Source organism: Cebidichthys violaceus, unplaced genomic scaffold (assembly GCF_023349555.1).
Source record: "Cebidichthys violaceus isolate CVI_PGR_0920_01 unplaced genomic scaffold, fCebVio1.0.p SCAF_12, whole genome shotgun sequence".
In the NCBI taxonomy this organism is placed as follows: Eukaryota; Metazoa; Chordata; class Actinopteri; order Perciformes; family Stichaeidae; genus Cebidichthys; species Cebidichthys violaceus.
Window position 1 is genome coordinate 1,797,650 of NW_027176285.1, and position 27,014 is coordinate 1,824,663.

Here is a 27,014-nt window from a genome sequence, read left to right on the forward strand (position 1 = left end):
CGAGTGCAGCGATAATCCTGAACATAGCAGCTGGGGAATTAGCCAGCCATTTGCTGCGGAGTCACTATCTCCTCACAACCCGGGTGGCTGTTAGAGCTACGAACGTTAGCATTGTAACCTAATTGTCAATGCTGTTTGCCTATTACTTGTCATCAGGGAGGGAGTGGTAATTAAAAAGATCTCTTTCACTTTCACTGCACATGTGTCTGAGGTGGTTTATCTGTGAAAGGACGCTGTAGTTTGATGATCGCATCATGCCTGGAGAAAAAAAAAACATTTTAGTTGATTCCACCAGGACCACTGTGTCTGTGGTTCTATTCAAATAAATGAATTATAGATGCACAGGGACCCGTTCTCCGTTCAGGATATTTGGGCAATGAGCGGCATCGGGTTTCAGGCCGTAATGCTACCCAGAGAGATGACAGCATCGTCTTTAGTGCTGAATCTTATAGCACGAGAGCTAAATAATGGTATTAAGCTATCATTTTACTGTACAGGTACAGGTGGCATCTCTGGGCCCTCGGTGTCAGATCCCTTCTGCCTGCATACTTTCCCCCCCTCGCTTTATCTTTCGGCGTTCTCGTTCCCTCATTCTCTGTCATTATCGGACGACCTTTTGTCCCGGCACTGGAGCGAGCCTGTAAGGCCTGTCCGGTCCCAAATCTGTTACAATACTGTGGCGCTAAAACACAGACAACAAGCAAATTGCTGAAGCAAATTAAACCCGCACCTCGGTTCAACAACACTCAATGACTAAAAATCATGTCAAATATTTGACCTACCCGAGCAGTGTTTATCTGTGGAATCACAGTAAACTGAGTCCTACTAATGTGCTTCTTTGAGAGACACAGGCCGCTATTGTTGGGCATGAACTGCCAAGTTAGCTCCAGGCTGCACATCTATCCGCTAGCTGCTTTTTAAATTTGTTTTATTGTAGCTGCCATGGCTCTAAGTGGTTAGGGATACGGCACATAATTGTTTGGGGAGTGGATTTCTTTTGTCCGGCTCTGTGATAAAAAAGCGGGTGAAGAGTTTCAGCTTGGAGGCTCAGGGAATCGTCTTCAACTCACGTCACGCTTCAGGCAGAAGGACAGAGAGAGACAGACAGACAGACAGACAGACACCTGCGAATGAAATTTCATACTCGGAGCCACAGGAGTCGTCTGGGAAAGGCTAGACCTGCAGTTTCAACCCAGACTGACCGCATTTATTGTGAACCCTACCCGACTGACATTCCAGGAATAAGCATGGAGGTGGATCTTTCATCCGTCTCCCACGCGAGGCCATCCAAACAGCACACGGTACTGTGTGTGTGCGCCGCGCTCACGATCACGCACATACTATCAATCACGTCATCATTTGGCTGCTTTGTGGTTTTGGAGGAGGAAAGACGTGAAGAAGAGGCTAAAAATGCAGAAGAATAGACGCCAAAACATGACTAAAGTACACTCATTCATCTGTCGTTCCTCCACACACAACCAGACATACTCAGTTTCTCTCTGGGGTCCAGCCCACCTGCTTTCCATCACAACAAAGATTAGAGACGGTAGCCACCACTCACCTAGGTGGTCTCCATGGAAACTGTTGTCATGGGATGTTCTACCATGGGGCACGAGGTCGTGATGGGCACCGGGTGGCCAGATTTGACCGGTCTTGCGAACGCTCACAATAGTGGCTTCAGACATGACCACGTGGCCTCCCTGCTGCCGGTGCTGACGCTTCTGGGACTGCGGCGTCGGAGGGCTGCTGCTGTCAAAGGAGTGCTGGGAGTTCTGGGAGTTCTGGGACGGCGAGCGGCTCTTCTCTCTGAAGGGCCGGCGGAAGGCCGTGGTGGGACTGGGCGAGACGTGGCTGGACTGTCCCGAGGAGAAGTCCTCCTCGCTAGATGTCAGGTTCTCGTTGGAGCTGCAGTCCGGCGTGTAGCCGCCGCCTCCACCGACATCCTCAAAGCTCCCCGGGGAGTAGGACCGGCGTGGCCAGGTCAGGAGGTGGTCGTCGCCTCCCCCGAGGTCTCTCATTGTGACTCCGCTACCACTTCCCCCACCGCCTCTCCCATCTCCACCGCCACCTTCACCCATCATCACCCCACCAACGTAGACGCTGGAGTAGGCCTGGAACTCGGAGGGCTGCCAAGGAGGGGGTGGAGGTTTGCCACCGTTGGCCCTCCCTGCGTGCCGCTGGGTGGGTTCCCCGTCTTCATATTCTGCATCATAGCCGCAGGTGCTCTCAGTGGACCGGCCTCTGTACACTGGCCTGGCGCGGAGCTCCCCTGCCACCGTGGCCAGATTACCTGGGAGTGAGTGAAGAGATCTCTTTCGCTCCATCTGCATGGCCTGGCTGCCCAGGGTGCTGATCTTGTCAGAAACGTCACGGTCGTTGACCCTGATCAGACCCCTCTCGTGGTGGAATTCCATGTTAGAGTAGAACGGCGGCGGTGGCGGCGGCAGCTGCTGCTGCTGCTGCTGCTTCTCCTGGCCCTTTGCTACATCCCCCGCAGAGTGAGAGTTGGCCCGTTTGATCCTCTCAAAGTTGGACCTAAGGGCCGCCACGCCAAGTCCCATTCCCAGCTTGTCCTTGGGGTCAGTGGGCAGTTCCTTGTCTGGGGGCGGAAGGTTGAGTCTGCGGGGGGAGACCGAGATGCCGCCTCTCTGCTTGGACGGCGAGAGGCCATCGAGGCTGTCGCAAGACGTCGACTCAGCCTGCTGGGGCACCTCGAAGGCGGACTCCAGTCCGTCTCCGTGGGAGGCCGACTTCCTGGCTGGTGGAGGCCTGGGTTTGGACCTTCCAGCTCCATCTCCAAGAGGCTGATAACGGCTCCTCTCCATACTGCCGCCACCATACCCTCCACCGACTACTCCTACTCCTACTCCACCAGTCTCCTGCATGTGCGGCTGCTGGGACTGGCACTCTGCACCCTGTATGGCCGCAGGGTCCATCCCCTCGTTCAGCGGCGTCCTCCTGAAGCCCCACCGCTGCTTGTCGTAGCTCTTCCTCTCTTTGGCCAGGAGGGTCTGCAGGTAGATCATGCGGAAGCGCTCCTTGTTCACCTCCTGCTCCAGGCGCCTGATGGAGGCTTTGCACTTCTCCAGCTCCTGCTCGATGCCCCCGACGGATCGCAGCTCCATTTTGGGTGGCTCAGACTCCGGGAATTGCGCTTTCCACGCCTCGGTAAATCCCACCGGCTCCACCATATTGTGCCTAATTTATTTCTGAGACTGACCCTGGCTCACACACACACACAGGGTGAATGAAGCCAAGGGCGCACCGTTTTGTCCTTTTAGAGTCCAGTTCTCCCCAGAGTCCTTATCGACAACAATGGCCCCCTGCGGTCAGAGAGCAGGGGAGCAGTGACAGTGTTTCAGGCCTTCAGGTAAGCCGTTCAGAAACACACAGTGTGATTGCTGACACTTGTCGTGGGCTGCGCAGATGCGACAATACATCCCATTCTGAACCAGAGAAACCGGCTGTTCAGGCAGAGGGATAGCCGGGAATGTGGGAGGCCTGGAAGGGAATAAAAAGAGGCGATCTCATGCAGCTCGTCTTTCTCATGCATTATTCCAGAAAGGGACACTTTCAAAAGATTTTTTTTTTCTTTTTTTCTGCAAATCTCAGCCTTGACACAATGACAGCATCTATCCTCCCTCGCGGGGTGACACAGGGGTCTAGCTCCAATGGAGAGAGACACAAAATAAAAAAAATGAGAAAGTGTTTTAATCCTAGGTTTACTCACTGTCTGTGTCTACCATTCCGTGTTAGTCCGTGATAGCAGGTCCGTTCACTCTTCTCCATTCATATGTAATCCCAGCTGCTGCTGCTGCTGCTGCAGCTCCAGACCGAGCGCCTTTGTATCACCAGCGCGCAAGGAGAAAGGATAAAAAGCGCAAAACACAAGCGACGAACAACATCGGAGTTTCTCAGAGAACGCGATCAAGCGGTGCGATCCGGTTAAAGTGAATCAATTGTTTCGTTGACCTCATTGTTTTTTTCTCCCCCCCCCTCCACCGTACCTATGCGGTACTGTTGTTTTGTTCCGTTTCTTTTCCAGGTTTATCCCGTTTCTTCGGCCGTGATGGTGCCGCTTGTGCGCGCTCCCATCTCAGGCCAGCAGCACTGGAGGGCTGCAGGAATGGGAGGGACCAGTGACAGTGAGCGTGCTGGTTAAAGAGACAGAGCAGGGACGCGGACAACCCTTCACCTCGATACGAGTCCAGATGCATGTCTGGATATGAAATCTGACTGTGAACACTTATTTTCATTTCTTTATTTCACTGCATGGTTGCTGGTTTGTGTCTCACACTCAGGCAGCTACATGTTTTTAAATATCCTTCAGATTTCTTTAGGAACCAGTAAGCTTCCACTTCTCCCAATGTTCCTCTTCTACAGCCGTTATTGATATTTATTGATAATTATAATAATTTCAGGATATTAGCCTACTCCTTCTGGGCTGGTGTCTGTACCGGTCATGCAGGTGTTACAGAACACGCGGAGTGCTGTTGATATCTGTAACACAATGCTGCCACCTACTGGGGTAATATCATATAGCGTCCGTACATTTCTTTTACTAGTTTTCAATCAGCGGCGTCTCTATGGTGACGCCTGGTTCTCCACTTAAAATAATAAATAAATAAGAATAAATAAAAATTATAAGTGCTCAGTGTAGAACTTTCCTAAACTATTAAAACAGTGGCGTTGCTGTTTTAATCGTATAAAAAAAACTAATTGTGTAAAAATGTGGAACACAACATTCATTGGCTGTGCAAGAACGCAAAAGGACACAATTCAAATACTATGTTGTTTTATTTACCTGAAACCACAACCTCAGTAATGCATGTACAACCATTATTAGTCATCAATAACGATCCTCTTTTTACATGTTATTGTTCTTCGATCAGGTGTCGCTGAGGGGCCCCCTCACATTAGATCACAGTTTTACAGCAGTTGATAAAGATACATAATAATAATAATAATAATGCAGAGGCAATAAGACAACACTGTTGTATTGCAGGTTTACCAATGAATCAAAGTGTCTGTTGTCCTCATTGCAAAGGACTACTTCATTAGAAAGTAACTGGATCAGTGATCGGCCTACAGTAGTTGTCAAAGGGGAAAAATTAAGTTACAAAAAAAAACCTCAAGTAGAGCACAGTCAAGTTCAGCATGAGTCGTCTCTCCATGTCTAATATTGTGCAAATTCCTCAAACCGTTACAATAAAAACAGTGATTTACATATCTATGATATATCCATCTTAAAACCATCTTAATATGTCATTTGAGTATTATACATTAGACTCTATAAATACAAATTGCAAAAGCCTACATACAGCTGGAACGCATGCATGAATGTTTTGTACACTGGTGTACAGCTAAGACCATTCAAAGATGTTAAAGATGAAAGACTCTCTAAGCTACCATGGAAGTCGGAAACAAGAACTTCATGCAAGAAGGAACGCTGCGGGTGTTGAAAACTTCCCCACACACACACACACAACTGGAATAGTGTCGTATTGATATAGCATCTGCACAGAGGTATAAGTGTGTTAAGAAATGAGTGTGTGTGTGTGTGTGTGTGTGTGTGTGTGTGTGTGTGTGTGTGTGTGTGTGTGTGTGTGTGTGTGAGAGAGAGAGAGTGTGTGTGTCGTGGTGCAAAGGGGAATGTATTTCCAGCCCAAACCACTTTTAAGTACCCCCTTATGTATTTGGTCTTATTACTGTGAAAACATGTCCTTTTTTTTTTTTTTCTTTCTTGTCTGTGCAAGGGTCCACACACACACACACACACACACACACACACACACACACACACACACACACACACACACACACACACACACACACACACACACACACACACACACACACACACACACACACACACACACACACACACACACACACACAGCTGGTCATCACGGTGTCTGGAGTTAAGAGTGAGAGCACAACTCCAGCCTCTGAGCCCTCTCTTTAAAATCTGCAAAGCTTTTTATTGGAGCCAACCTAAAACAAAGGGAGAGGAGGAAAAAGCATTAGTACAAAACCCTGAAACCAGTTTACAGCTGTACATGTTTCTACCACACTATCAGGAGAAGTAGTGTTTATTTTTGGATTATAGGCACGTGTCAGAGCGGTGAAAAGAACAGCACACAGTGACATTCACAATAGCCAACGTGGTCGACGTCAACGCCTAATCATATTTATATTTGTATGGATCAGAAACATAAACGCTGCTCTATTTAATGGTGGAATGTTCCTCCGCTGTGGAGTTTCATTAGATCCTAATGAGGTGATTTGGTATTTAGTAGAGTGTGAACAAAGCAAATGGATACTCACTCTAGTGACAGGGGAGCCAATGGAAGGCATTGAGGAAGAGAAGCACACAGTTGTTAAGTGGAACACAAACACACACAAGCCCAGGCTGCTACCCAACAAAAACAACATGCTTTAGATTTCTCACTTGTGGAAAGTCACACAGAAAACAAGTTAACCCTACGTGGTTCTGAGATGAGTGCAGCCGACGGTATCATGTACACACCGAGTCCAGCACAAACCAAGACCTCCAACTATGGAAGCCTGTGAGGGTCAAATGTACACCAGATCTCTGTGCTTTGAAAATCTCCCGTCCGCCATGTTGTGCCAAGGACACTGAAGCGTTCATGTGTCTGAAATGATTTTGTATTCAAGTATTATATGCACATAAAAAAAAACAATAAAAACATTAGATTTGGGTAATGCTGACAGCCATCGGCCTCAATCATATTAAATAAAGACAGAAAACACTTTGATTCAAAGGGTTTATGGGTGGATTTTTCGTCGAAGTAAAAAAAACAACATTTTGGGCTCGTATTTGCAATCCAAGTTCATTTGGAGTACGTTCTGCATTAGTATTTATTGTTCTTAGGATTTTCATATTACTGTCCTTTGAATCAAACGCCATGGAGATGCTAATTAACGTACATCATCCCCACTCAGTTCCGTCTCCAAAGCAAAAACACAAATAAAGTTAATGAAAGTCAAAAATCAATACAAACAAAATATATCCTTTAAAATGTTAAGAGGGAAGGGGAAATGTTCTCGTTTTCTGCACAAGTAAATAGTGGCACACCTCAGATGTTACGCTTTAAGCACGACCGTTTAGGAAACTATGTAGAGAGGAGCAAAAAAATATCTTTTTATCATATTGAGGTAGCTGTGCTCTGCCCAGTGCAGACAAACTGGCTTGATTTCAAATCATTAGAGTAAAAAACAAAACATCCATGAGGTTAATGTATACTCTAACATGGGGGGGGGGGGATGAGAAACCACATACAGTTCATGCTTGGTCACAGGACATGCGGCTTTTGTTTTCAGATTATTATTATTATTTTTTTTTCCTTTTTGTTTAAGCGGAGCATTCAAACGTTCACTCCCAAACCTGTCCCCGTCCCCGTCCTCGTCCGCCACACGGAGCTCGTCCTCTCTGAAAGAGTTCTGAGTTCATACTGAAGACACAATGGTAAACAGGAGAACATAGATGAAGGCGGTGTATCGAAGCCACACTGGTCCAAACAATTGACGAAGCCATTTTTTAAAAAAAGAAGAAAGGAATGTTGCATAAAATTCAATCTCTGTACAGATCAGTGGATTTCTGATATAATGATCTCTTCATGAAGAGGGAAGCTAAACCAAATCATTTGCTGTTGTTGCTCTAGTGACGTAAGACAACTGATATTCCCAAAATCATAAAAAATATAAACCTTAAAGGCAATATTAACAATAATAATTAAAAAAAAAGAACTGGCAACAGTATATTTTCTTTCAAACCAGCAAGAAAGTCCAGAGCTACAGGAGCGTCGGTCTTCTACCACTCGTGTTTACAGCCTCCTATCCCAACTCAAAAACAGGTGACTCCTCAATGTTAACGTTTGATATCATTTGTTCAACTCATGTGTTAAAGTTGGTCCTTCTCGTACACACACACACACACACACACACACACACACACACAAGTACACACACTAACTCTACAAACACACACACACTCGCAAGCTATGCACACGTAGGAAGGCAGAGAGGGAAGAGGGAGAGGACAGAGGGAGGTGATGGCGGTGGTGGGGCGGAGGGGGAGGAGGAAATGGAAAAGTCGAGGTTGTGCTCAAGTCAGTCAGGACCAGAACATGTCGGCCATGTTAGTGTCGGTGCTGTAGATCCAGAGGACCAAGGGGAGGGAAAAGGCCACGAAGGGCCAGGAGATGCCCTCCACACATGCAGACAGGCAGCAGCCTTTGCAGCTGTCGGGCTTCTCCAGCTCGTTACCGGGATCCTGGTAGTTCCTGGAGGCAAACTTTAGAATCTCGTCAAGTAGAATGACCGGCAGCGACATCTTGAGCACCATCAGCCACTGTGTCAGATTCAGCGGGGTGATCTGGAAGATGATCTAAAAAAAAAAAAAAAAAAGACAAAACGCAGAGGTTCAGTCCGCACTCACGGCACACGTTTCAATGTTTCGATAGGCGGCAGACGCTGCAACGCTGCCGGCGTTGCTCGTCTCACAGTGTCGTGAACCGGTCGTCAAACTAAAAGAAATGTTCCTCACTGGGAGAGGCTCCACATAGAGGATGAGGAAGTGAAGGGACATGGAGAGGCAGATGGCTCCCAGCAGCCACACGTTCTCCCAGGGAGGCATTCTCAGCAGGGACTGGTTCTCTGACACACTGAGCAAAGACAAAAGACAAGTGGACACGTTTTAAAAACACACTCAGTGACTTCAGAGCCAGTGCTTGTGAATACTGCATTGCATGTTTATTCGTCCATATAAAACATAAGGTCTTTGTGTGTGAAAGGGGAGATGGAGATAAAACCCAGGATGTTGAAGCAAAGACTGTGAGGCTTGTAGGTAATTGGTTGGTAATAAGAGTCGGGAGGATGCCTTGCTCAAACTGACCTGTTTAAGGCATTGCACATCTCAATGGTGACCAGCACAGACAGGGCCATGGTCATCGGGTAAGGGGACTCGAACACCTTACAGTCCAGATCCGTGAAGTCTGGGTTCTCTGGGCCGCACTGCAGGAAGTGGCTCTATGAGAGGGGGGGGGGGGGGGATCAGATTAAAGCCAACAGCAGATTAGATTAAGTGTGTGTTGAAGTGTACATAATTAGCATGATAGCAGTTATTTGGCTGTAACACATACCAGCTGGTAAAATGTGATCCTTGGACCATCCTCAGCAGCAACAAACCACCAAGCAGCAGCACCAACAGTGGCAGCGCCAACATAACCTGGTGATCAAACCAAAACCACGTCATTCACACACCCGGCGTCACAGACCTCTGGCTGTAAGCGGGAGGTCTCCTTTATTTCTAATGCGGCAGCTTTGAGCAAGTCAAATGCTGTCCTGGCGTACAACACACTGCGGCTACTTACAGCCAATGGCGAGGTATCTGAAGAAGAGCCATCCGGAGATGAGGGGCTCGCGGGCGTTGCGCGGTGGCTTGCTCATGATGTCCAGGTCTGGTGGGTTGAAGCCTAGAGCGGTGGCAGGCAAACCGTCGGTCACCAGGTTCACCCAGAGCAGCTGGACGGGGATGAGGGCTTCTGGGAACCCCAGAGCGGCGGTCAGGAAGATGCTACACACAAAAAAAAATAAAAAAATAGCACAATTATGAAAGAGTAAAAGAAATGGTGTGATGTTTATCTTACGGGACACGGTTGTAGAGGGAATGGAGTCGTCCTTACCAGACAACTTCGCCCACGTTGGAAGAGATGAGGTATCGGATGAACTGTTTCATGTTGTTATAAATGGCTCTGCCTTCCTCCACTGCGGCCACAATGGTGGAGAAGTTGTCATCGGCCAGCACCATCTCGGAGGCCGTCTTGGCCACGGCCGTTCCTGAGCCCATGGCGATGCCGATTTCAGCCTTCTTTAGAGCAGGAGCGTCGTTCACTCCATCGCCAGTCTGAAGAGAGAGTGAATTAAAGAAGCTGTTTCACCCTAAAAAAAAATATATAAAACTTCCCACGAGGAGATCATTGATCTCATCTGGTTTTATTTCATGCAGATGGTAGATGGTAAGGTTCTATCAGCGTGCCAGAGGTCCTGAACACGGTTTGAATAGTCGTACCATTGCTGTGATCTCATCGTAGGACTGCAGATACTCGATAATCTTGGATTTATGCGACGGCTCAACGCGGGCGTAGCAGCGGGCCTTGACCACGGCCTCTCTTTGCGCAGCGGGCGACAGATCGTCGAACTCCCGGCCGGTGTACGCCATGCTGGACACATCATCGCCCTCTCCGAAAATACCAATACGTCTGCAGATGGCCACTGCCGTCCCTGTGACGCAAATCAGAGCACGTTTACTTCTCAAGGCTTACCTGGAATTGGAACGCAAGAAAGCATGCGGGACTCTGCGTGAGCATTTCACGTGTGACTTTCTCCACGTACCCTTGTTGTCTCCAGTGATCATAATGACTCGGATGCCTGCGAGGCGGCAGAGTCTAATAGAGGCTGCCACCTCTGCCCTGGGAGGGTCCAGCATGCCCACACAGCCAACAAATGTCAGGTCAGTCTGGAGGATGAAAGAAAAATAGATGCAGCGTTGTGATTATCTGGCTTATTCTCGCCATCTGAAGTGGAACCTAGACACCTAAAAGTGACACGAACGCTTGAGCTGAAGCCATCGACCGCATCCACCCGTCCCGGCTCTCACCTCATATTCAACAAAGCGGGTGGAGTCCTCCAACTTCAGCTCCTCTTTAATCATGCGCTGGTCTCGGGTGGCGAGAGCGAGACAGCGCAGCGTGTCCCTGCCGGTCCCGTATTCCCTGATCACAGACATGAGTTTCTCCTTGATGCCGGGGGTCATGGGCACCTTTTTACTGCCGACACGGACGTGCGTGCACCGGTCAATCACTCCCTCAGGGGCCCCCTACGAGCAGACATCGACAGGAGAACGAGAACACAAAGCACAAGATACTTTCAATAAGCAAAAACATTATATTTTGTAAAAAAAAAATTGCAAACGATTATCCAATATAGCCCCGACACCAACGCGACCATTTTAATATTATCCAGTTAATAAAAAGCATTTATTCTAACAGCATAGATAGACTTCCAGAAAAAAAAACAGCTGATCAACCATATCTAGTGACAGCAGTAACGTCTGATTCTCAATTTCGTACCTTAACAAACATCTTTCCGACTGAGGACCGGGCCTTATTAGCAGTGCAGTACACAGACATGGACTTCCTGTCTCTTGAAAATTCCAAAGTAAACTCTTTCTTCATCAGCTGCTTGATCACCTAAAGATGAGATAAAACACATTGCAGTTAGTTTTTCTGCATTTGGTTCATTTGTTTTAAGTATAAAACAATTCAAAAAGGTTGTTTCTACTGCAGGGAGATGAGTTTGAGAAACAGAGTTACATACAGAATTACAGGCGTTGGCTCGCTCAATCTTGGACAGGCCATTGACGTCCGTATCGAACACGTTCATCTTCTCCACCAGGCAGGTGAGAGCCGTCTCTGTGGCCTCGCCCACCTTCTCATACACACCTTTGGTCTGGAAACAGAAGTGAGAAGCATATAGGGTCAACCTTCATCCGAAACCGTCACACAAACCATGTAAGCCATTGTCGACAGAGCCACTTAAGGATCATGTGTCAGTTAACAGACAAAGATTCACCACCAACCTCGTTATAGTCCAAAGAGGAATCATTACACAGAGCACAGATGGAGGCCAGCTCCACCAGAGCATCATACTGGGAACATTTCACTGGTTTGGCATCATGGAACCTAAACACAACCCAGATGACTGTGACCTTTAGAGTAGTGTGTGACTTTAGATTGTCTCGCATGCATCACTTTCACGAGACTCAATACTCACACTTCTCCATCCGGGGCGTATGTGGAGCCAGTAATAGTGAAGTCCTTTAATGAACAACGATCGCCCTCTGCCTGGTCAATGATGAACATCTGGAAACACAAACATTGTCGAGACAAACTATTAGTACAGCAACTATATGTTTGTACCACATTTCAAGTGCTGCATCCATTCCATTGTATATTTAGATCTAAATGCCAAAAAGGAAAAGACGGGAGAGAAGATTCTGACGGACACTATGTCCAGCAGGTGGCAGCAGACCACCATCCGCAGGAAAGAAAACCCTCCTATTGTGAGTCCGCTTGAGCACAGAGCAGCAGGGTCATCATAATGAAATGCTGAGCCAAAGCAGACACAGAGTACTCTGGTGGGGAGGGTCCATAAATGTCATCTTACAGCAAGGCAGACACGGGATTCTTCCATGTGCCGTCACACCACACAGATACATACAGTTTATAAAAGAGATCCACTCCACGGCGGAAACAGTGTGACCCGGAGTATCCAAACCTCTGGGTACGGAGACGTTGGTTTAGAGTCTGGTTTATTTAGGGTCTTCATAAAATAAATTCAAAGTTTTTTCCATTGAAAGTGCAAAGGAAGCCTAACCCACAGACGTGAAGGGTACGCATTCACTCGTCAGCACTTAATTTGCCCAAAATTGAGAGGAGCAGGACGGAGATAGAAGGATGAAAATAGAAATATCTGAATAAAATGATGAGCTGGCATTACGGCTGCACTCTCCCCCCCTCAGGCATCAGCAAGACTAGAAAAAAAAAAGCAGTGAGGTCAGTAGCGGTCCTCTACAAAACGGAGAGCAAGTGAGGGATTGAATTGAGAGAGAAACATTCGGTCACTCAGGACAGAGACTTTCAAATAGCCAGGAATAGCATCCTTCGGTTTCCAAAATGAGGCCGTTCAAAAATTGCTAAACACGATATTGACTTGGAAATTGTGCAGGATGAGCGAGGGAAGAGGAAATATACAGGAGAGAGAGAGAGAGAGAGTCTTTCAACACAAGGTCAGTTATGCAACTCTACTGCTGGTTCTGCTGCAAGTGACTAACTACTGCATACTGATCAGCATGCTGCCTGAACCAAGGGGGGGGAAGAAGGGAGGAGGGAAACAGACGACCAGCGAGATAAAGGGCTGAGGAACGGAACCAGGAAAGATGGAGGGTGAAATGTAACGTCAAAAAAGATGAATGGGGAGCAACAAATGCTGTTCATGCTCATAAGGGACTGGTGGAAAATCATGTGTTTTCAGAGCGCTGAGAGACTGACAGTTGAAGGTCAATGAGCTGACTTTAAACAACCGGTTTCATTTGCAACAAATAGCCTGTGAGGTAAATCTGGGAAATGATGGATTAAATATAGGATTTCTGACTCACAGTTGAATAAAATGAAAAAGTAATCCGTAGACTTATTAGGGCTGCTCCCTGGAAGTCGATGAAACAAATCATCCGCTGGAGACTTGAAAGCCAAGCCGATGTACGTTTGTTTTTGTCAGCGTGTCTTACATAACATTTCTATATTCTACGAGGGCGAGCGCCTGCTGAAAGAAACTAATCACGGGAACATGAAGGGTAACAACACAGCAGAAAGTTACACCCACACAGCATGGTGACCGAGACGTGAGCCGTAACTCAAGACGGGTCGGTCGGGTCGCCAACAGAGCTGGACAATTTAGAAATCGAAAGTTTATCACGATATGGCCGACAGCGATATTTGCATCGCATGAGGCACATTTTGTTCACGGTGAACTTAAGTCAAACTAGCGCTCTGAATTGAAGATGTGGTGGTCTACACATCACGTTCTACACACTACCTCCATCTTTGTTTGGTACAAACAAAAATCACCCCAGACAGACACATTATAACAGACATTTATCCAGCTTTTGCTGATGGCTGTCAGGTTTCCGCTCTGACGCTCTGCCACCGTTCGCTCCTCTCTCACCCTGCACACAGACATCTGATTGGTGGTCAGCGTGCCGGTCTTGTCGGAGCAGATGACAGAGGTGCAGCCAAGGGTCTCCACGGACGGCAAACTGCGGACAATGGCGTTCTTCTTGGCCATGCGCCGCGTTCCTAAAGCCAGGCAAGTGGTGATGACTGCCGGCAGACCTGGTGAGGAGAGGAGAAGAGGATTAAAACACAGGAGAAAAAAAAGGAGCTCAACAACTGTGCTGCAGTCGGCACAGCATAGGAATCTCTCGGGGGCGTCCAGCATGTCACGGGCCAGGCTTCATGACGGAGCTCTCTAGCTTACCCTCGGGGATAGCGGCGACGGCCAGAGCCACGGCAATCTTGAAGTAGTAGACGGCGCCCCGGATCCAGGAGCCTCCGTGGACCGGATCATTGAAATGTCCAATATTGATGAGCCACACGGCAATGCAGATCAGTGTGATGACCTTAAATGATACGTTAGTTTAGACTTAAAGAGCACGTTTACAGCAAACAACCATAATTATGATCAAGCATGATTTCCTGAAGTCGTTTTATTAACATAACAGTACAAAAAGGGCAAAAAGACAACAACAAAGGGAGAGAATAGAGTAAGATAAATCACCTTTGATAGCTGCTGTCCAAACTCATCCAGCTTTTGCTGCAGCGGCGTGCGCTCCTGCTCCGTTGATGCCATCTCATCTCGGATTTTGCCAATCTCCGTATTGCCACCTGTGGCCACAACCACACCAACAGCCTTACCAGCTGCAATGTTGGTGCCCTGTTAAAAGCAGAAACACATGAGCCATTAAGCTCCTGGGCACTGGAGCAAAACTAGTCTGACAACTATTCTGATGCATGTGTCACGACGACACGGAGACGAGGTTCAACATGCAGCGAGTATCAACATGCAGCGAGGCTAATATACTGCGTTCCTAAATAGATTTAGGAAACGGTAGCAGCTGCCATGGAAGCAAACGTGACGATCTCTTTTGTGGATGAATGTACCGTCGGACAAGCACGTCTACTGGAATGGAGATGCATGTAATCGTGTGTTGTCTTGCATGTACGAGACAGAAAAAGCAAAGACATCAATGGATATTTCACTACTTTCCAAATAGACAAATGGATATAAAGAGGGACGGTGGGATGAGAACGAGCAGGATGTTTATAGGTGTAGACGGACACAGAAAGTGTGGATAATATTGAGACTCACAGAAAACAGCATGTTCTTCTTGTCCTGGTTGACGGCGCGCGGGTCAGGCACAGGGTCTGTGTGTTTGATCACAGACACAGACTCTCCTGCAGGAAGCGGAAACAAAAGGACGTGAGAGAGGGAAGCGGTGAGAACGTTTCTAAAACGGGAGAGAAACACAGTAGTCGTGAGTCTTGGGCAGATGTGTGTGGAAAAGGCTTTGTGGCCGACTGAGCAGGCCTGACAATTATCAAACACAGCGTTGTCTTTCAACCCTTATATCTGATATGTGTGTGTGTGTGTGTGTGTGTGTGTGTGTGTGCTTAATCAACTGTGCAAGGTCTGCACCGTTCTGATGGAGTACGGCAGCGAGCATTTGACAAGCGCTAGGGCCATGAATGGGGAAGGGAAGAGGGGAGAAAAACAGCTGAAACACTAAAATATCCCGTGGAATTTGCTACCAATTAAGGCAGCAGAGGAAGACAAGCGACTTAAGGACTTGATTCACATAAACCTCTACTCTCATGCATGCGTCCTTCAATATTCTCCCGTTCTAATCTTTTCCATCTCAACCGCTGGCAGCGATGCGACGGATCATAACGGTGCATGTGTGAGGAGGACACGGCATACAGAGACACACAAACATGAAGAGATAGAAGCTCACACACACACACACACACACACACACACACACACACACACACACACACACACACTTACCTGTGAGGATGGATTGGTCGACCCTCAGTGTGGTTGACTTGATAGAAGACAGCCTGATGTCTGCAGGCACTTTATCACCGACTGTGGACAGAAACAATAAGGTTTAGGAGACACTTAAGCACCTCTTTACAATTTAAAAGCATCTGTGAACGGCACGACTACAGGTGGATGGTTACCCTGCATAATGCCAGCGATAAAAACAGATGAGTGATGTTCAGATTGATCAAATGCTGGCTCCAGCCACGTTCTCGTGAAAAAGACATCATCCGTACATAGAGGTGAGATAAGATCGGCACTATAAACAAACAAAAGACGGTCCACACACGGAGACTGAAGTCCTGGAAATAAAACCGATGCTTTATTAACTCACTCGTGCTCCTTGGGACTGATAAAATAATTAATTCTTGGAAAGAGGCTGAGGGGAAAGTCATGCGTTAAAAAATATATTAATGTTCCGCTCATCTCCTACACGAGATGCAAATAGATCGCCGCTCTCTCTTTCCACCAACACAAGGCTTTAGCAAACTCCTAGTAAAACAAATGTAAATATACTCCACATTCTAAACAAGCGTATCGTCTTCAGAGAGCGGATGAGCCACCGGCGTTTATTAACTTGGTTTAAAAGGGTATTAAAGCGTTTTACTCCGCTGTAGGATTTCACGTGCGGTTTGGGTAAAAAGTATTTAAACGTTAGACCATGGTTGACATTCAGGTGCACATCTGCTTTAAGTGATATTCTGCTTTGAGTTTTCTCTTTTCAAAGCCCTTTTATGGGATGGGACTGGAAAAAAAACAAACAAGCAATATATCAGATCTAAGAATATAACCTGCAAGGATGTTTTTAATAAGAAATCATACATTCATGTCTTGAAACCGTTATGTTCCTGTATAATACCGCACCGTCACAGTTAGACAGCGTAGGGTCCCCGTAGTGCCCAAAAATGTGACGGCTGACATTTTAATGAAATTCTTAAAGCATGATAGAAAAATGCCTCTGTTGCACCAAAGTGAAATATCACTTTTCAGCTTTAAGTAAGACATCACACGGGGTGGAAAGGGTGAAGTTAAAAAAGGCAATATAACGCGCTGACCCAGAGGCTCTTAAGAGGTCCCTCTGTGGACAGTAGAGTGGTGACAGACACATAAACCAACCCTCAGGCCTCTGCAGTGCCAGAGTGGAGAGGAAGCGAGGGAGGGGGTGGAGAGAGAGAGAATGGGAAGGGGGATTGGATGAGTCCTGCAAAACACGGGTCCAAAAATGGGAAAACTATTTTGATCATTTGCAAACATGTGCTGCTGGATTTGGGGGGAGGAGGAATGATTAAAAAAGCGAGGAGAATCCACTCCACGTCGTAGGAGTTCAGATAGAAGCAGGGAGACTTCTTCTTCTGTAACAAACCGTTCATTCATTCCCATCACTCTCGTGAGTTTGTGACACATTTAAGCCACTCGGACTGAAGGGAGTATATTCTGCTCAATAACTAAGGAACCGATAAAACAAACAACGCTGCATGGTTTCACATCTTGTTTAAACTGAACCATAATCCAAAAATCCAAAAAAGGTTATTACTGTAAATGCACTGTAACATGTGGGAGTGATAAAGCTCCTGGACTGGACCAGCCGCACTACCAAATTTGGTCCTCCACTTGACGAGAGGCCGTCAAAGCCTCGTCATCGTCGCCTCAGACTCGATCCCCCTCGACAGACAGGAGACACCGAAGGAGACCAACAAGCTCGGCGCGAGGGAAGACAAAGTGGACGAGGAACTGCAGTCGCTGGGAATATTTAAAGGCTCAAAGCCCCGTGGGAAGGTTCCCATAGCGACCAATTAGAGAACCTCCTACGTCAACGTAATAGTGACCCTTACTCACCGCTCATTGGTGGAGGGAATAAGGACGCAGGAAGTGGAACGATCCACTTCCACAGGCAGTGAGGATAGTTTAGCACAAGAAGACCTATTAATGATTACAGCCTTTTGAATTAAAGCCTTAATTATAAACACAGGTATGTCGGTAATCACCATCATTACAAACCCATTTCTCCTGTTAATAATAAGTATTACATTTCACAGATCAAATCATAAATCACAATAATAACAGTGATGCACCGATCTGATGCGGGTGTTTGATTAATAACAGCATAATGTTTGTCTTAATGTATGGAAGAGACTAGCATCTTTAGACTTGACTTAAACATTGCTTTCCTAACCAAGTTAAAATGAAATGTAACAAACTAATAATTAGACATACATTTAATTAATTATTACGTTTAATTACAATAATAATTTGCTAATAATCAGCTTTAATAATCAGCTTGTAGAGACCCAAGAAGTTCTGTCAATAACAGTATAAGCCCCGCCTCTCGCCATGACGCTAACCATACCGATCTAATAAAGTCCTTTGGATTTGAATCATAGCGCAGATTACACAGCACATAACTATTCATCATGGGGGGTCCAGTGAATGTTAAGAGGCCTTAAGAGGTTGTATATTTCCTCTCAGCGACTGACTCCCTGATGTTCTAGCACGTACTCTGCAGCCCTCTGGGACCTTTCACGAGTTCCTCCAGGCCTCAAGGGACTCCTCCACTCATCAAAGCAGAAATCTGATCAAAACATACACAAACACACACATGCCACCGTGCATTACACATCCTCTCTGTGTTCCAATAACTAAGCCTTCATATTGACAAAGGAATGAGCAAAGAGGGTGGACGAGTGGAACCGACAGTCAGCAGAGGACGAGCAGAGACAATGGACAGACTATCCGACGCTCCAAACACCAGAGAGGAGATCTGGCCATGTGGAGCACACATTTATCAAATTAAATCTGTACCCTTTCTAACCGTTACATCCCATCATTGCCCTCTCTGACCACATTAATGGTTAAGATAGAACCACAAGTCACAGGAACAGAGGTGATCCGTCTCATACTGAGTTCCATACAGCCAGAGAGCACTCATCGGGGGACGGGAGACAAAGTGGGTAGAAAATGGCCCTCTTTTATTTCTTATGCGCAGGATGCTGTTGCTACAAGGGGTCGAGGCCGTCACTCTGGCAACAGACTAAGAACATCCAGTCCGATAAAGAACCGCACGGCGAAAACAAAAGGCAACCCAAAAGCAAAGAATTGGCACTGCTGCCTCAGCAGAGTGCTGGCAGCAATGAAAACCAGTCGACTCACTTTTGGTCTCCTGAGTATGGTGATGTTTCATTATGAACTCAAACAGTGTATGAATGGCTCGACTGTAGGGACAGAGAGTCGTTATGAAGCGGGAAACACAAGAGAACCAGGAAAACTAAGAACCCTGGCTGTGAAGACGACCCTTGATTCAGCAGAAGTAGACCACTTCCATTAAGAAGCTACATGAAACCAGACCTATTTTTTGACTGCTCGTGTTTTAATGCCCCATTTCATACTACACGACTTTAGCCTTTTTTTTTTTTCTTCCACTTGCCGACAGTTTTCGGAGCTCCCCCGACGAAAGCCCTCAGATCAGAGACAAATCCGCGTCGGCTCAGCGCTCGCAAACCAGTGCTCGAGCGCTACGCCTCCCAGATCCAGACACCTTCCAGACATCCAGCGCGTTACACTTCTGGACCTGTCGGGGGAGGCTGGGAGGGAGCTTTTGCCGATGAGAGCGCGACACGCGAGGGGGTTGCCCGTAACAACGGGAACTTCATGTGTTGCATACGAGCCAAAGTTGTTGTTGCACCTAGAATCTAAACGTAGCTCGGAGACCTCATCACGGACTCCTTCCAGTGAATGACCTTGGAGTGTGTGACCCTCTCTCGCCGGTTATAGTCCACAAGTCGCCATGGTTTATCACACTTGTTGAGTCTATTACTCACTTACCGCAAAATCATAATCAGCAGCAATCTTAGCTTAAATATAGAAAACTTAGAATGCACCAAAGGCCACCATATTGACATGTCAGCTAAAGCTATGTTCTGAGACGAGACCATGTGACCCTTTCCCTGTGCCACTGATGCATGAAGGTGTCATTTGACGCTGCGCCCAGAGAGACAGATTAAAGCAAACTGTGGTCAGTGATACTCAATTCAAAAGCACTGCAGCAAAACAAAGTGTTTATGCAACACACTGAACTGTGACAAGTAAGCAATCAATGGAAGGAAATGTTTACAGTGTATCCAAAAAAAATAATTACTGAAAAAAAACAATATCATTAACGCAAAGCAAGAGCCATAACCGCGGTAATTGACACACTCAGGACTCAGAGTTCCACCAGCCACTTAAAAACAACTGCTCAGACGCAGCAGCTGAGCTTGTGACGGCAAAATCATCGCAGCTCTAAATCTGAAAGTGCCCAAAGGATATAAACCATACGTCAGGTCTGACAAGACACTTTGCAGCCTGGCATTACGCTCATAAATCATCGAGCGTCACAGTAAATCAAACGGTGTGTGACGCTGTGTGATAGAAAGCACGTCGGCCTGCTGGTTTCATTCAGCTGCCGTCCCGCTAACACTTCTGAGTCGGCAGCTATACGGCTCTGAACGGGGGATAACAGCTGTGCAGCAGCAAAGTTACAGTCACTATAAGCTTTGAAGACAATACATTATAATGCAGATTACAGTTTTGAGCTAATTGATGCCTCAAGTTTTAATAAAAAACAGAAAAGAAAGGAGTACTATTTTAAAATATAACCGTATCAATGCTGCACTTAAGCTCTAAAAATCACATCAATATGAGAATTAAGAAAATGTTAGTTTAGTTAACTCAAGTTAGACTGAAACAGTATATTATTTAAGTACATTTATGCCACTGAGTAAATCCCAAAGCCTTTCTGTTAGCTTCTGACGAGATTAGAAACACAATAAAGACGTCTTTTCTGTAACTCTACTCCACTGACCTTTGCTTTGGGACAAAGAAAAGACATCTTTTATGGGAAGCTACATAATTACCAGAGACAGGAGAAAAAAAAAAAAAAAGAGAGAAAGAACCAAAGACAAGAAGAAAGATGGAAGACAGAAAGAGGCCCGCTGAGAATAACTGATGAGTAAGAAAACAAGAGAAATGGGGAGCAGTGACGCAGGAGCCAAAAACATATGTGGCTCTGTTCACGTTGAGGTTAGGAGAGAGTTTGGGAAACAGACTGGGCCTCTGCTCTTGTATTGCATAACTGCTTCACTGACTTGGTGCCACCATTACTCTGAAATTGTCAAGAGGGATGAACAGGATGAGGGATCGGCTGCGTGTGTGCGTGTGTGTGTGTGTGTGTGTGTGTGTGTGTGTGTGCGTCATAACACTGTTGGTGGTGTTTACGTCTGAACGTCCTCTACGCTCACTAAAAGCATCGGTGAGTTGAAGTACAGCCATCAATTCATCGGCTCTTCAAGATACGCCGTACGTCAGCAACTTATCAGATGAAACAAAAGGAACATGTTTAAATAGTATAAAGGCAGATGGCGCCGTGTCCAAAAAAATTAAATAAAAATGGAAGTGTGAGGCTGCACAGAGACAATGACACCACTTTCAGCGCACACACACACACACACACTCTTGGGACACGGCCTTAATCATAAACAACTCTCAAACAGATATTATCCATATTATCCATAGTCGGTGTATTACCTACAATGTGCTGCTGTGGACAAGATCAGCAGCAAACCACGATAATAAGCTTTATCTGTGTGCTATATTTAGAATATTCTTTACCACTTTATCTTGTCAGACAGTCATTTCCAACAAGGAAATGAACTGAATGTTAAACTTCTCTGAACCGTTTCACTTTCAGTTCCCAGATAAATATTCTAAATATAGCAGACATCTAAACTGGTATTGATTTCTAAAATATGTCCCCCGTCCACAGTTGTGTGTTGCTTTGCTCCTGTGTTGGTACTCCCGTCTTCACTGTAGGTGATACACAGACTATGGATCAGTACCTCGTACGGACCCACTTCAAGTAATCCAGGCTATCCCTTTAAGACTTTGAACAGTACCTGCCACCTCCACGATGTCCCCGGGCATAATGTCCCTGGCCTTGATTCTCTGGACGCTCTTCCTGTCCTGGCGGTACACCTTCCCCATCTCTGGCTCGTACTCCTTGAGCGCTTCAATGGCATTTTCTGCATTTCGCTCCTGAACGGTGGAAACGGGAGGAAGAGAATTTAGAAACAAAGTACGTTTCACATTTTTAACACATTTCACAAGAGCTGGATGGAGATGAAGACAAAGCTAAGTCTCAGATATGCTGTTTTAGTTAGAGCCCCCATTATTCAAAATGGATGGATTAGTATCAACTCTTTACATAAGCAAAGCGACAAATACAAAATATACTAAGTGCACAGGATGAGTGATCTCGGATAGACAGCGGAGCGGAATTATGTTAACACTGTGACGCGTTTTAAAGAGCTGAGGGGGAAAATAGGAAAGAAAGCTTTTGCCGAGGTCACATGGTTTTCTTTTCTCAGATGTCAAACAACACACCTAAGACTTACCCTAACAATGGAGATTTTGTATTTCACAGCACAATAACATTCTTAAGTTCCCCCCCCAAATGCTCTCTTAATGCCAGCTCAGTTCGTTCCCGATCGTTTCTTCTCTTGCACTTTTCTGTTAGTGCTGACTTCACCGTGTCTGACACATCGCTCTCAGACCGGACAGTTCTAGTGACAGCCTTCAGGCAGGCAGCATTCAACGAGACATGGCAAGCCAGGGCACGCACGCACGCGCGCGCGCACACACACACACACACACACACACACACACACACACACACACACACACACACACACACACACACACACACACACACACACACACACACACACACACACACACACACAGTCATTAAAATGGCTGCCAGTAACGGTGAGGGTCTACAAGGTTAAAAAAACCAAAAAAAAACAACTACAAAATAAAGCATTCAAAACATTCAACTGCTCTGCATTCAGAGGGAAACTATCCAAAGCAGCACCAGCAGATACAGCCTCCTCCACCTCCACATCATTCACAGAGGCTTTGTTTACACGAACACAGTCAAACAACCAACCGCTTACTGTAACGACTCCCCATTTACACACAAGCCTCGGCAGGACCTTCAACACGCATTTCATTCACAAGACAACCCAGCAGAGACCCGCCCAACCTGTCAGGTGTCCTCTTTGGCATCGTGTGGCGTGACTTACAAGCATGGGGGTTGTTCTTCAGATGAGTTTAGTAGAACACACTTTTGCTCTATGACAAGAGTAAGAAAAATAGCCTGACTCAAGACCTACACACTGTAAGACGTGCTCAATTCGTAGATGTTACCCACAGATTAGGAGTCAGGGGTTCCCCAAATTGTTCCCGGGACATCTATACATTTGTATAAGACATGCAAGGTCTTCTGTTGTATTAATCAGCTTGATGGATGTGTTTCTCCATGCCTTGTTTTCAATCTTGTCAATTAAATCTGTTTTAGTGTTTCTGGGGTGCTTTAATCTAACACTATTATCCACAAGCAGGTGCCAGGATGACTCCAGGGTAATATGTTGTATTCTGGGCAATTCTAAATGTGATCCGAAAAGGTGTCAGTGAAAAAAAACAACTAAAAGGATAATTCTTCTGTGTGTCCAGATGAGTGGCCCCATCCATGACCGCTGCTGCCTTTTCTTCCTGCCTATAATTAAAGTGTGTGTTGACCAATCAATACTGCGTCTCAAAGGAACGGACACCGTAAATCCCGGGAAAAGCCAAGCCTCTGCGGGCGCAGATAAATATAGAGGCAAAAAGAAGCTCCTCACAAGCACCATGAAAAACAATCGCATCGGTCGTCTCGTTTCACTGCTGGAGACTAAATGTTGTCCTGCTCCGTCAAAAAGGGTTTCCCTGAAAGGATCGGTCGATGAATAAGGACCGGAATATACCAAGTGAAGAGGAAGTGGGGCAGGCCAGATTTCCACAGTGTGACTGAGACGAGAAGAAGTGTATGAGATTGATTTGGGTCCAATAAGATATGTTCTGTATCCTTGGCCTGAACGAGAAACGTTATCAAATTCATGTCCAGATAAAAATGTCATTATAAGCTCTTCCGGTCCATTCTGTAATATCATGCTTTTTAGTAAAAAAAAATAAATGGAGTTTTGAAGAGCTCATGTAACTCTCCACTGTTTATGAACTCACTAGTTCAAAACTCAGTGACGTGAAATTGTAAATGCAATCTGTTTACCTGCCAGACTCCTACGATGGCATTTGCTATGAGAATAAGCAGGATGACAAAAGGCTCCACAAAGGCCGTCACGGTTTCTTCTCCCTCTTCAAACCAGGCCAGCACCTAAAACACACAAAACAGAGACAAACACATGAGCAGAGAGTAGAAACATAAGGACTGGACATTGCTGGACAACGATAACTACGAGGTTTGTTTCAGGATCTCTTCCCGGTGTCTTTTCTCCACACCTTCCTAGTAATTGGGAGTTGTGCCAGAACCTCACTCGGACTTTTACACATTTGGCACAATGATTTTAAGTATCAAACAATCATTTAATAATTCATAGCAAGGCCCGCGCCAGCTTCTGCCAGTATTGCAGAAACTGGGCCAAGAAAGCTGTGTGAGCGTAGTAACCACTTTCTCCTCTTTTAGAATCGGTGCCAGGAGTGAAGTGTGTCAAACGAAATGACACCGGCCCCCTTATTTCCTACTCCCAACCTATTTAAGCACGGCCGATCAAACGGCGCATTCAATTCGACGTGTCTGTCTGTAGTCTAAACATTGCCCTGCTAAAATAAATATGAGGTTGTATATTTTCTGCAGTTCATCTGCAGGTGCTTCTGTGATTGAGAGCGAGTCCTGCGCTACAGCTGGTGATTTGTAAGCTTTGTAACCATAGCTGGCTGTCAGCGCCATGCCTTGGTGGACTGATGATATTCTGAGCCAGTAGGCCAACAGCCAACCCTAGAACAAAAAAAAAAGGGCCACGTGATAGTTAACCTCACACTGTGTCACACAGTGGGGACTGTCACTTCACTGGTGACAACGACACAAGCGTCACAAGTTATTTCTGCTCATTTATGAAACGGTCGTCCTGTATTCACGGTGGCAACGCGAAAACTGGACGTCAAAGTAACACAGAGCATGTCGGATATTCCAACAACACACCACAACAAAGTGCCAGGATTTCTTGATAATTAACGCTGTAACATAATCTCTATAAAGCAACAGGCTCAAAGATACTGCGACGACTTGATTTTGGTACAAGAGAGGAAAACGCCCAGCGGACATAAAATACCATAAGACAGAATCATGAAAATCATCTGGGTCGTGTCAGCTGACAGATTCCGGGCGTCTTTTCCGCTCCACTGTGAACATCATTCTTGCTAAACTGTGATCTGCACTAAATCAATCAGAAAAGGTCTGTACACACTTTGAAGGATCACCTAAATACCCAATCTATGGTCATCGTATCTCGAGTTGAATGTTGAACACACGGCCTGATCACGGGCTTTTATTACGACTAATCTTGATCACATACAAAGAAGAAGTCAAATAGGAGCTGTTGTATTTGTTTTACTCGTAATATCTGGTCCATATGGGCTGAATCAACAGTCCACAAACCACCTGTAACAAAACACGCGTTATACTTACAAAGGATATGCAGGCGGCAAGGAGAAGGATCCTCACAAGCAGATCTTCAAACTGTTCAACCACTAGAGCCCAAAGGGATTTACCTAAAAAAAAAAAAACAAGAGTTCAAAATGAATCATTGAACTTAACATAAAGTGTTACAGGTTATTGATTGCATTCATTCACATTGGTCCACTCACCCTCCTCAGCCGGTAATTCTGCAGATCATCCCATCCAGACCGCAGGGAGAAAAAAAAGAGAGAGAGAGATGGAGAAGCTATTTATTTAAATCACTCAGATGAAATATAATAAATCAATACTTATAGCCGTGACGTTAGTGATGCAACATTACAGATACATCGTGTAAAAGGAGGAGGACGTGTTGTTTACTAAGTGAGTCACAGAAGAGATGCTCGCAGATATTTCGACATACAGATCGTGACGTCAACAACCTTTCCTTCTTCGTCCCGTTACAACCCGGGAGCCGTTACTGCCATAGCGGTTCACCGGGACGGAGGCGCTAACGTTACTTTTTTTTTTTAAACATACCGGTATTAACCAGCTCCTTACCGTTTGGTCCATATCGTTCCCGCTGTTTCTTCACTTGCTCTAGACTCAGACCCGTGCTTTCGTTCACGTTAAAAAAGCTGTAAACTTCTTCCACCGTCTTCGTGTGTCCGTTGTCCATGATGGTGAACGCGGCCACTTGAGGACACCGCTGGTGTCGCCCTGCTGGTTCCCGACCTCAACCTCTCAACGGTTCTCTCCCTTCTTTGGTGTCACCGCGGTGACTTAAACTGAATAATTTAAATACCAGAGTGTGATCCCTCGGTGTTGACTGTTACCGAGTAATTAGCTATAGCACGGGACAGGTGCCTGTGGCGAGAGTGCCCGAAAAAAAAATAGCGGCTCCCGAGCTATCGGATAGCTAACAGGCTAACAGCTAGCTAACTGTTGGGCTTCTTTAGGATCCGCTTGAATTAACCGGGCGTGGGTTTCCTGCGAGACCGTGCACGAAACACTCATATCAACATAGCATGGTCTCAATTCGATGTTGTGTCTTCCTCTTCTTTCAAAACAGCGAATTCCAGAACAATTCTGTCCAAATAGACGGCTCAAACATGTGCCTCTGTTGCAGTAAGTCTGCCCGTGCGTTGCGGAATCAGCAGCGTCCTCGTCGGCACCAATCGCGTTTGCCCGCTGCAGCTCTCGCGTGCGTCGAATGCGGTGTTCGGTGTCCGCATGTGGAATCCGCTCATTGGTTGGAAACACCGGAAATCCTACAGTCTCCTCGCTCCAAGCTCCACCTCCACGACAACGGAGCTTGGGATCAAGGCAGTTGACTTTACATATTTGTGTTTTTATATTTTCTACAAAATGTCCCAAATATTTCTAAATATCCTAATATATTTTGGGGGAAATTAAAAATATAATAACAGACCAGCACAAACCTGGACAATACTGTAGATATGAATTGTATTATCTCATAATTGCCAGTGGTTTTGGAGTTCCGTTTGCTCTGTGGGCTTTATCAAAATGTCAGAAAGAATTTATCTGTTAAAGTCCTCTTTGAAATTATACCATGGAGTGAAATTGAACAGTGACATGTGTAACATTTTGCATTAGACATTATATGGTTTCTATAAGAAATAAAAAGACTTCATATTGTACATCAAAAGCAATCAGAAATACGTTATCCAGAGGTTTCCCAGTTGCCTGTAATGCTGACCTCATAGGT

The 27,014-nt window shown here is 46.0% G+C and overlaps 2 protein-coding genes across 5 annotated transcripts in view; both read right to left on the reverse strand.

The window, feature by feature from the left end:
• bcr (BCR activator of RhoGEF and GTPase) overlaps nucleotides 1-4,094 on the reverse strand; it is a 68,260-nt gene extending 64,166 nt beyond the window's left edge. The window contains exons 1-2 of the mRNA XM_068705874.1: nucleotides 3,731-4,094; nucleotides 1,562-3,501 (exon numbers count right to left, since the gene is read on the reverse strand). Of these exons, the coding sequence (XP_068561975.1) occupies nucleotides 1,562-3,191 (1,630 nt within the window). The 5' untranslated portion in view covers nucleotides 3,192-3,501; nucleotides 3,731-4,094. The remainder of the gene's footprint in view (nucleotides 1-1,561; nucleotides 3,502-3,730) is intronic.
• Nucleotides 4,095-4,778: 684 nt separating this feature from the next.
• atp2a2b (ATPase sarcoplasmic/endoplasmic reticulum Ca2+ transporting 2b) lies at nucleotides 4,779-26,458 on the reverse strand. Of its 4 annotated transcripts, none has more exons than XR_011102247.1 (24): nucleotides 25,847-26,458; nucleotides 25,477-25,494; nucleotides 25,298-25,380; nucleotides 23,882-23,986; nucleotides 21,672-21,810; nucleotides 15,709-15,789; nucleotides 15,010-15,095; nucleotides 14,419-14,574; nucleotides 14,119-14,260; nucleotides 13,807-13,973; nucleotides 11,857-11,945; nucleotides 11,663-11,765; nucleotides 11,401-11,532; nucleotides 11,154-11,273; nucleotides 10,682-10,900; nucleotides 10,417-10,540; nucleotides 10,094-10,305; nucleotides 9,708-9,928; nucleotides 9,396-9,598; nucleotides 9,165-9,250; nucleotides 8,918-9,051; nucleotides 8,570-8,687; nucleotides 6,488-8,410; nucleotides 4,779-5,994 (listed from the first exon to the last, which is right to left on the reverse strand). XR_011102247.1 is itself a non-coding variant. In XM_068705877.1 (24 exons), the coding sequence occupies exons 1-24, from the start codon at nucleotides 25,962-25,964 to the stop codon at nucleotides 5,981-5,983; spliced, it is 2,991 nt and encodes a 996-aa protein (XP_068561978.1). In that variant the 5' UTR covers nucleotides 25,965-26,458; the 3' UTR covers nucleotides 4,779-5,980. The 4 variants fall into 4 exon arrangements, 2 of the variants coding, with proteins under 2 accessions (XP_068561978.1, XP_068561976.1); XR_011102246.1 differs by having other exon boundaries at nucleotides 6,328-8,410; XM_068705877.1 differs by having other exon boundaries at nucleotides 8,290-8,410.
• Between the last annotated feature and the right edge of the window lie 556 nt (nucleotides 26,459-27,014).

Bases quoted from the DNA above. Each gene is read 5' to 3' on its own strand.
- atp2a2b (XM_068705875.1), bottom strand. From the start codon at position 25,964: ATGGACAACGGACACACGAAGACGGTGGAAGAAGTTTACAGCTTTTTT. The intron at 11,533-11,662 runs GTTGGTGGTGAA...TTCTGTTTCCAG, and splicing joins CCTCTTTGGACTATAACGAG to ACCAAAGGTGTGTATGAGAA. The intron at 9,929-10,093 runs GTACGACTATTC...CTCTCTCTTCAG, and splicing joins ACGATGAGATCACAGCAATG to ACTGGCGATGGAGTGAACGA.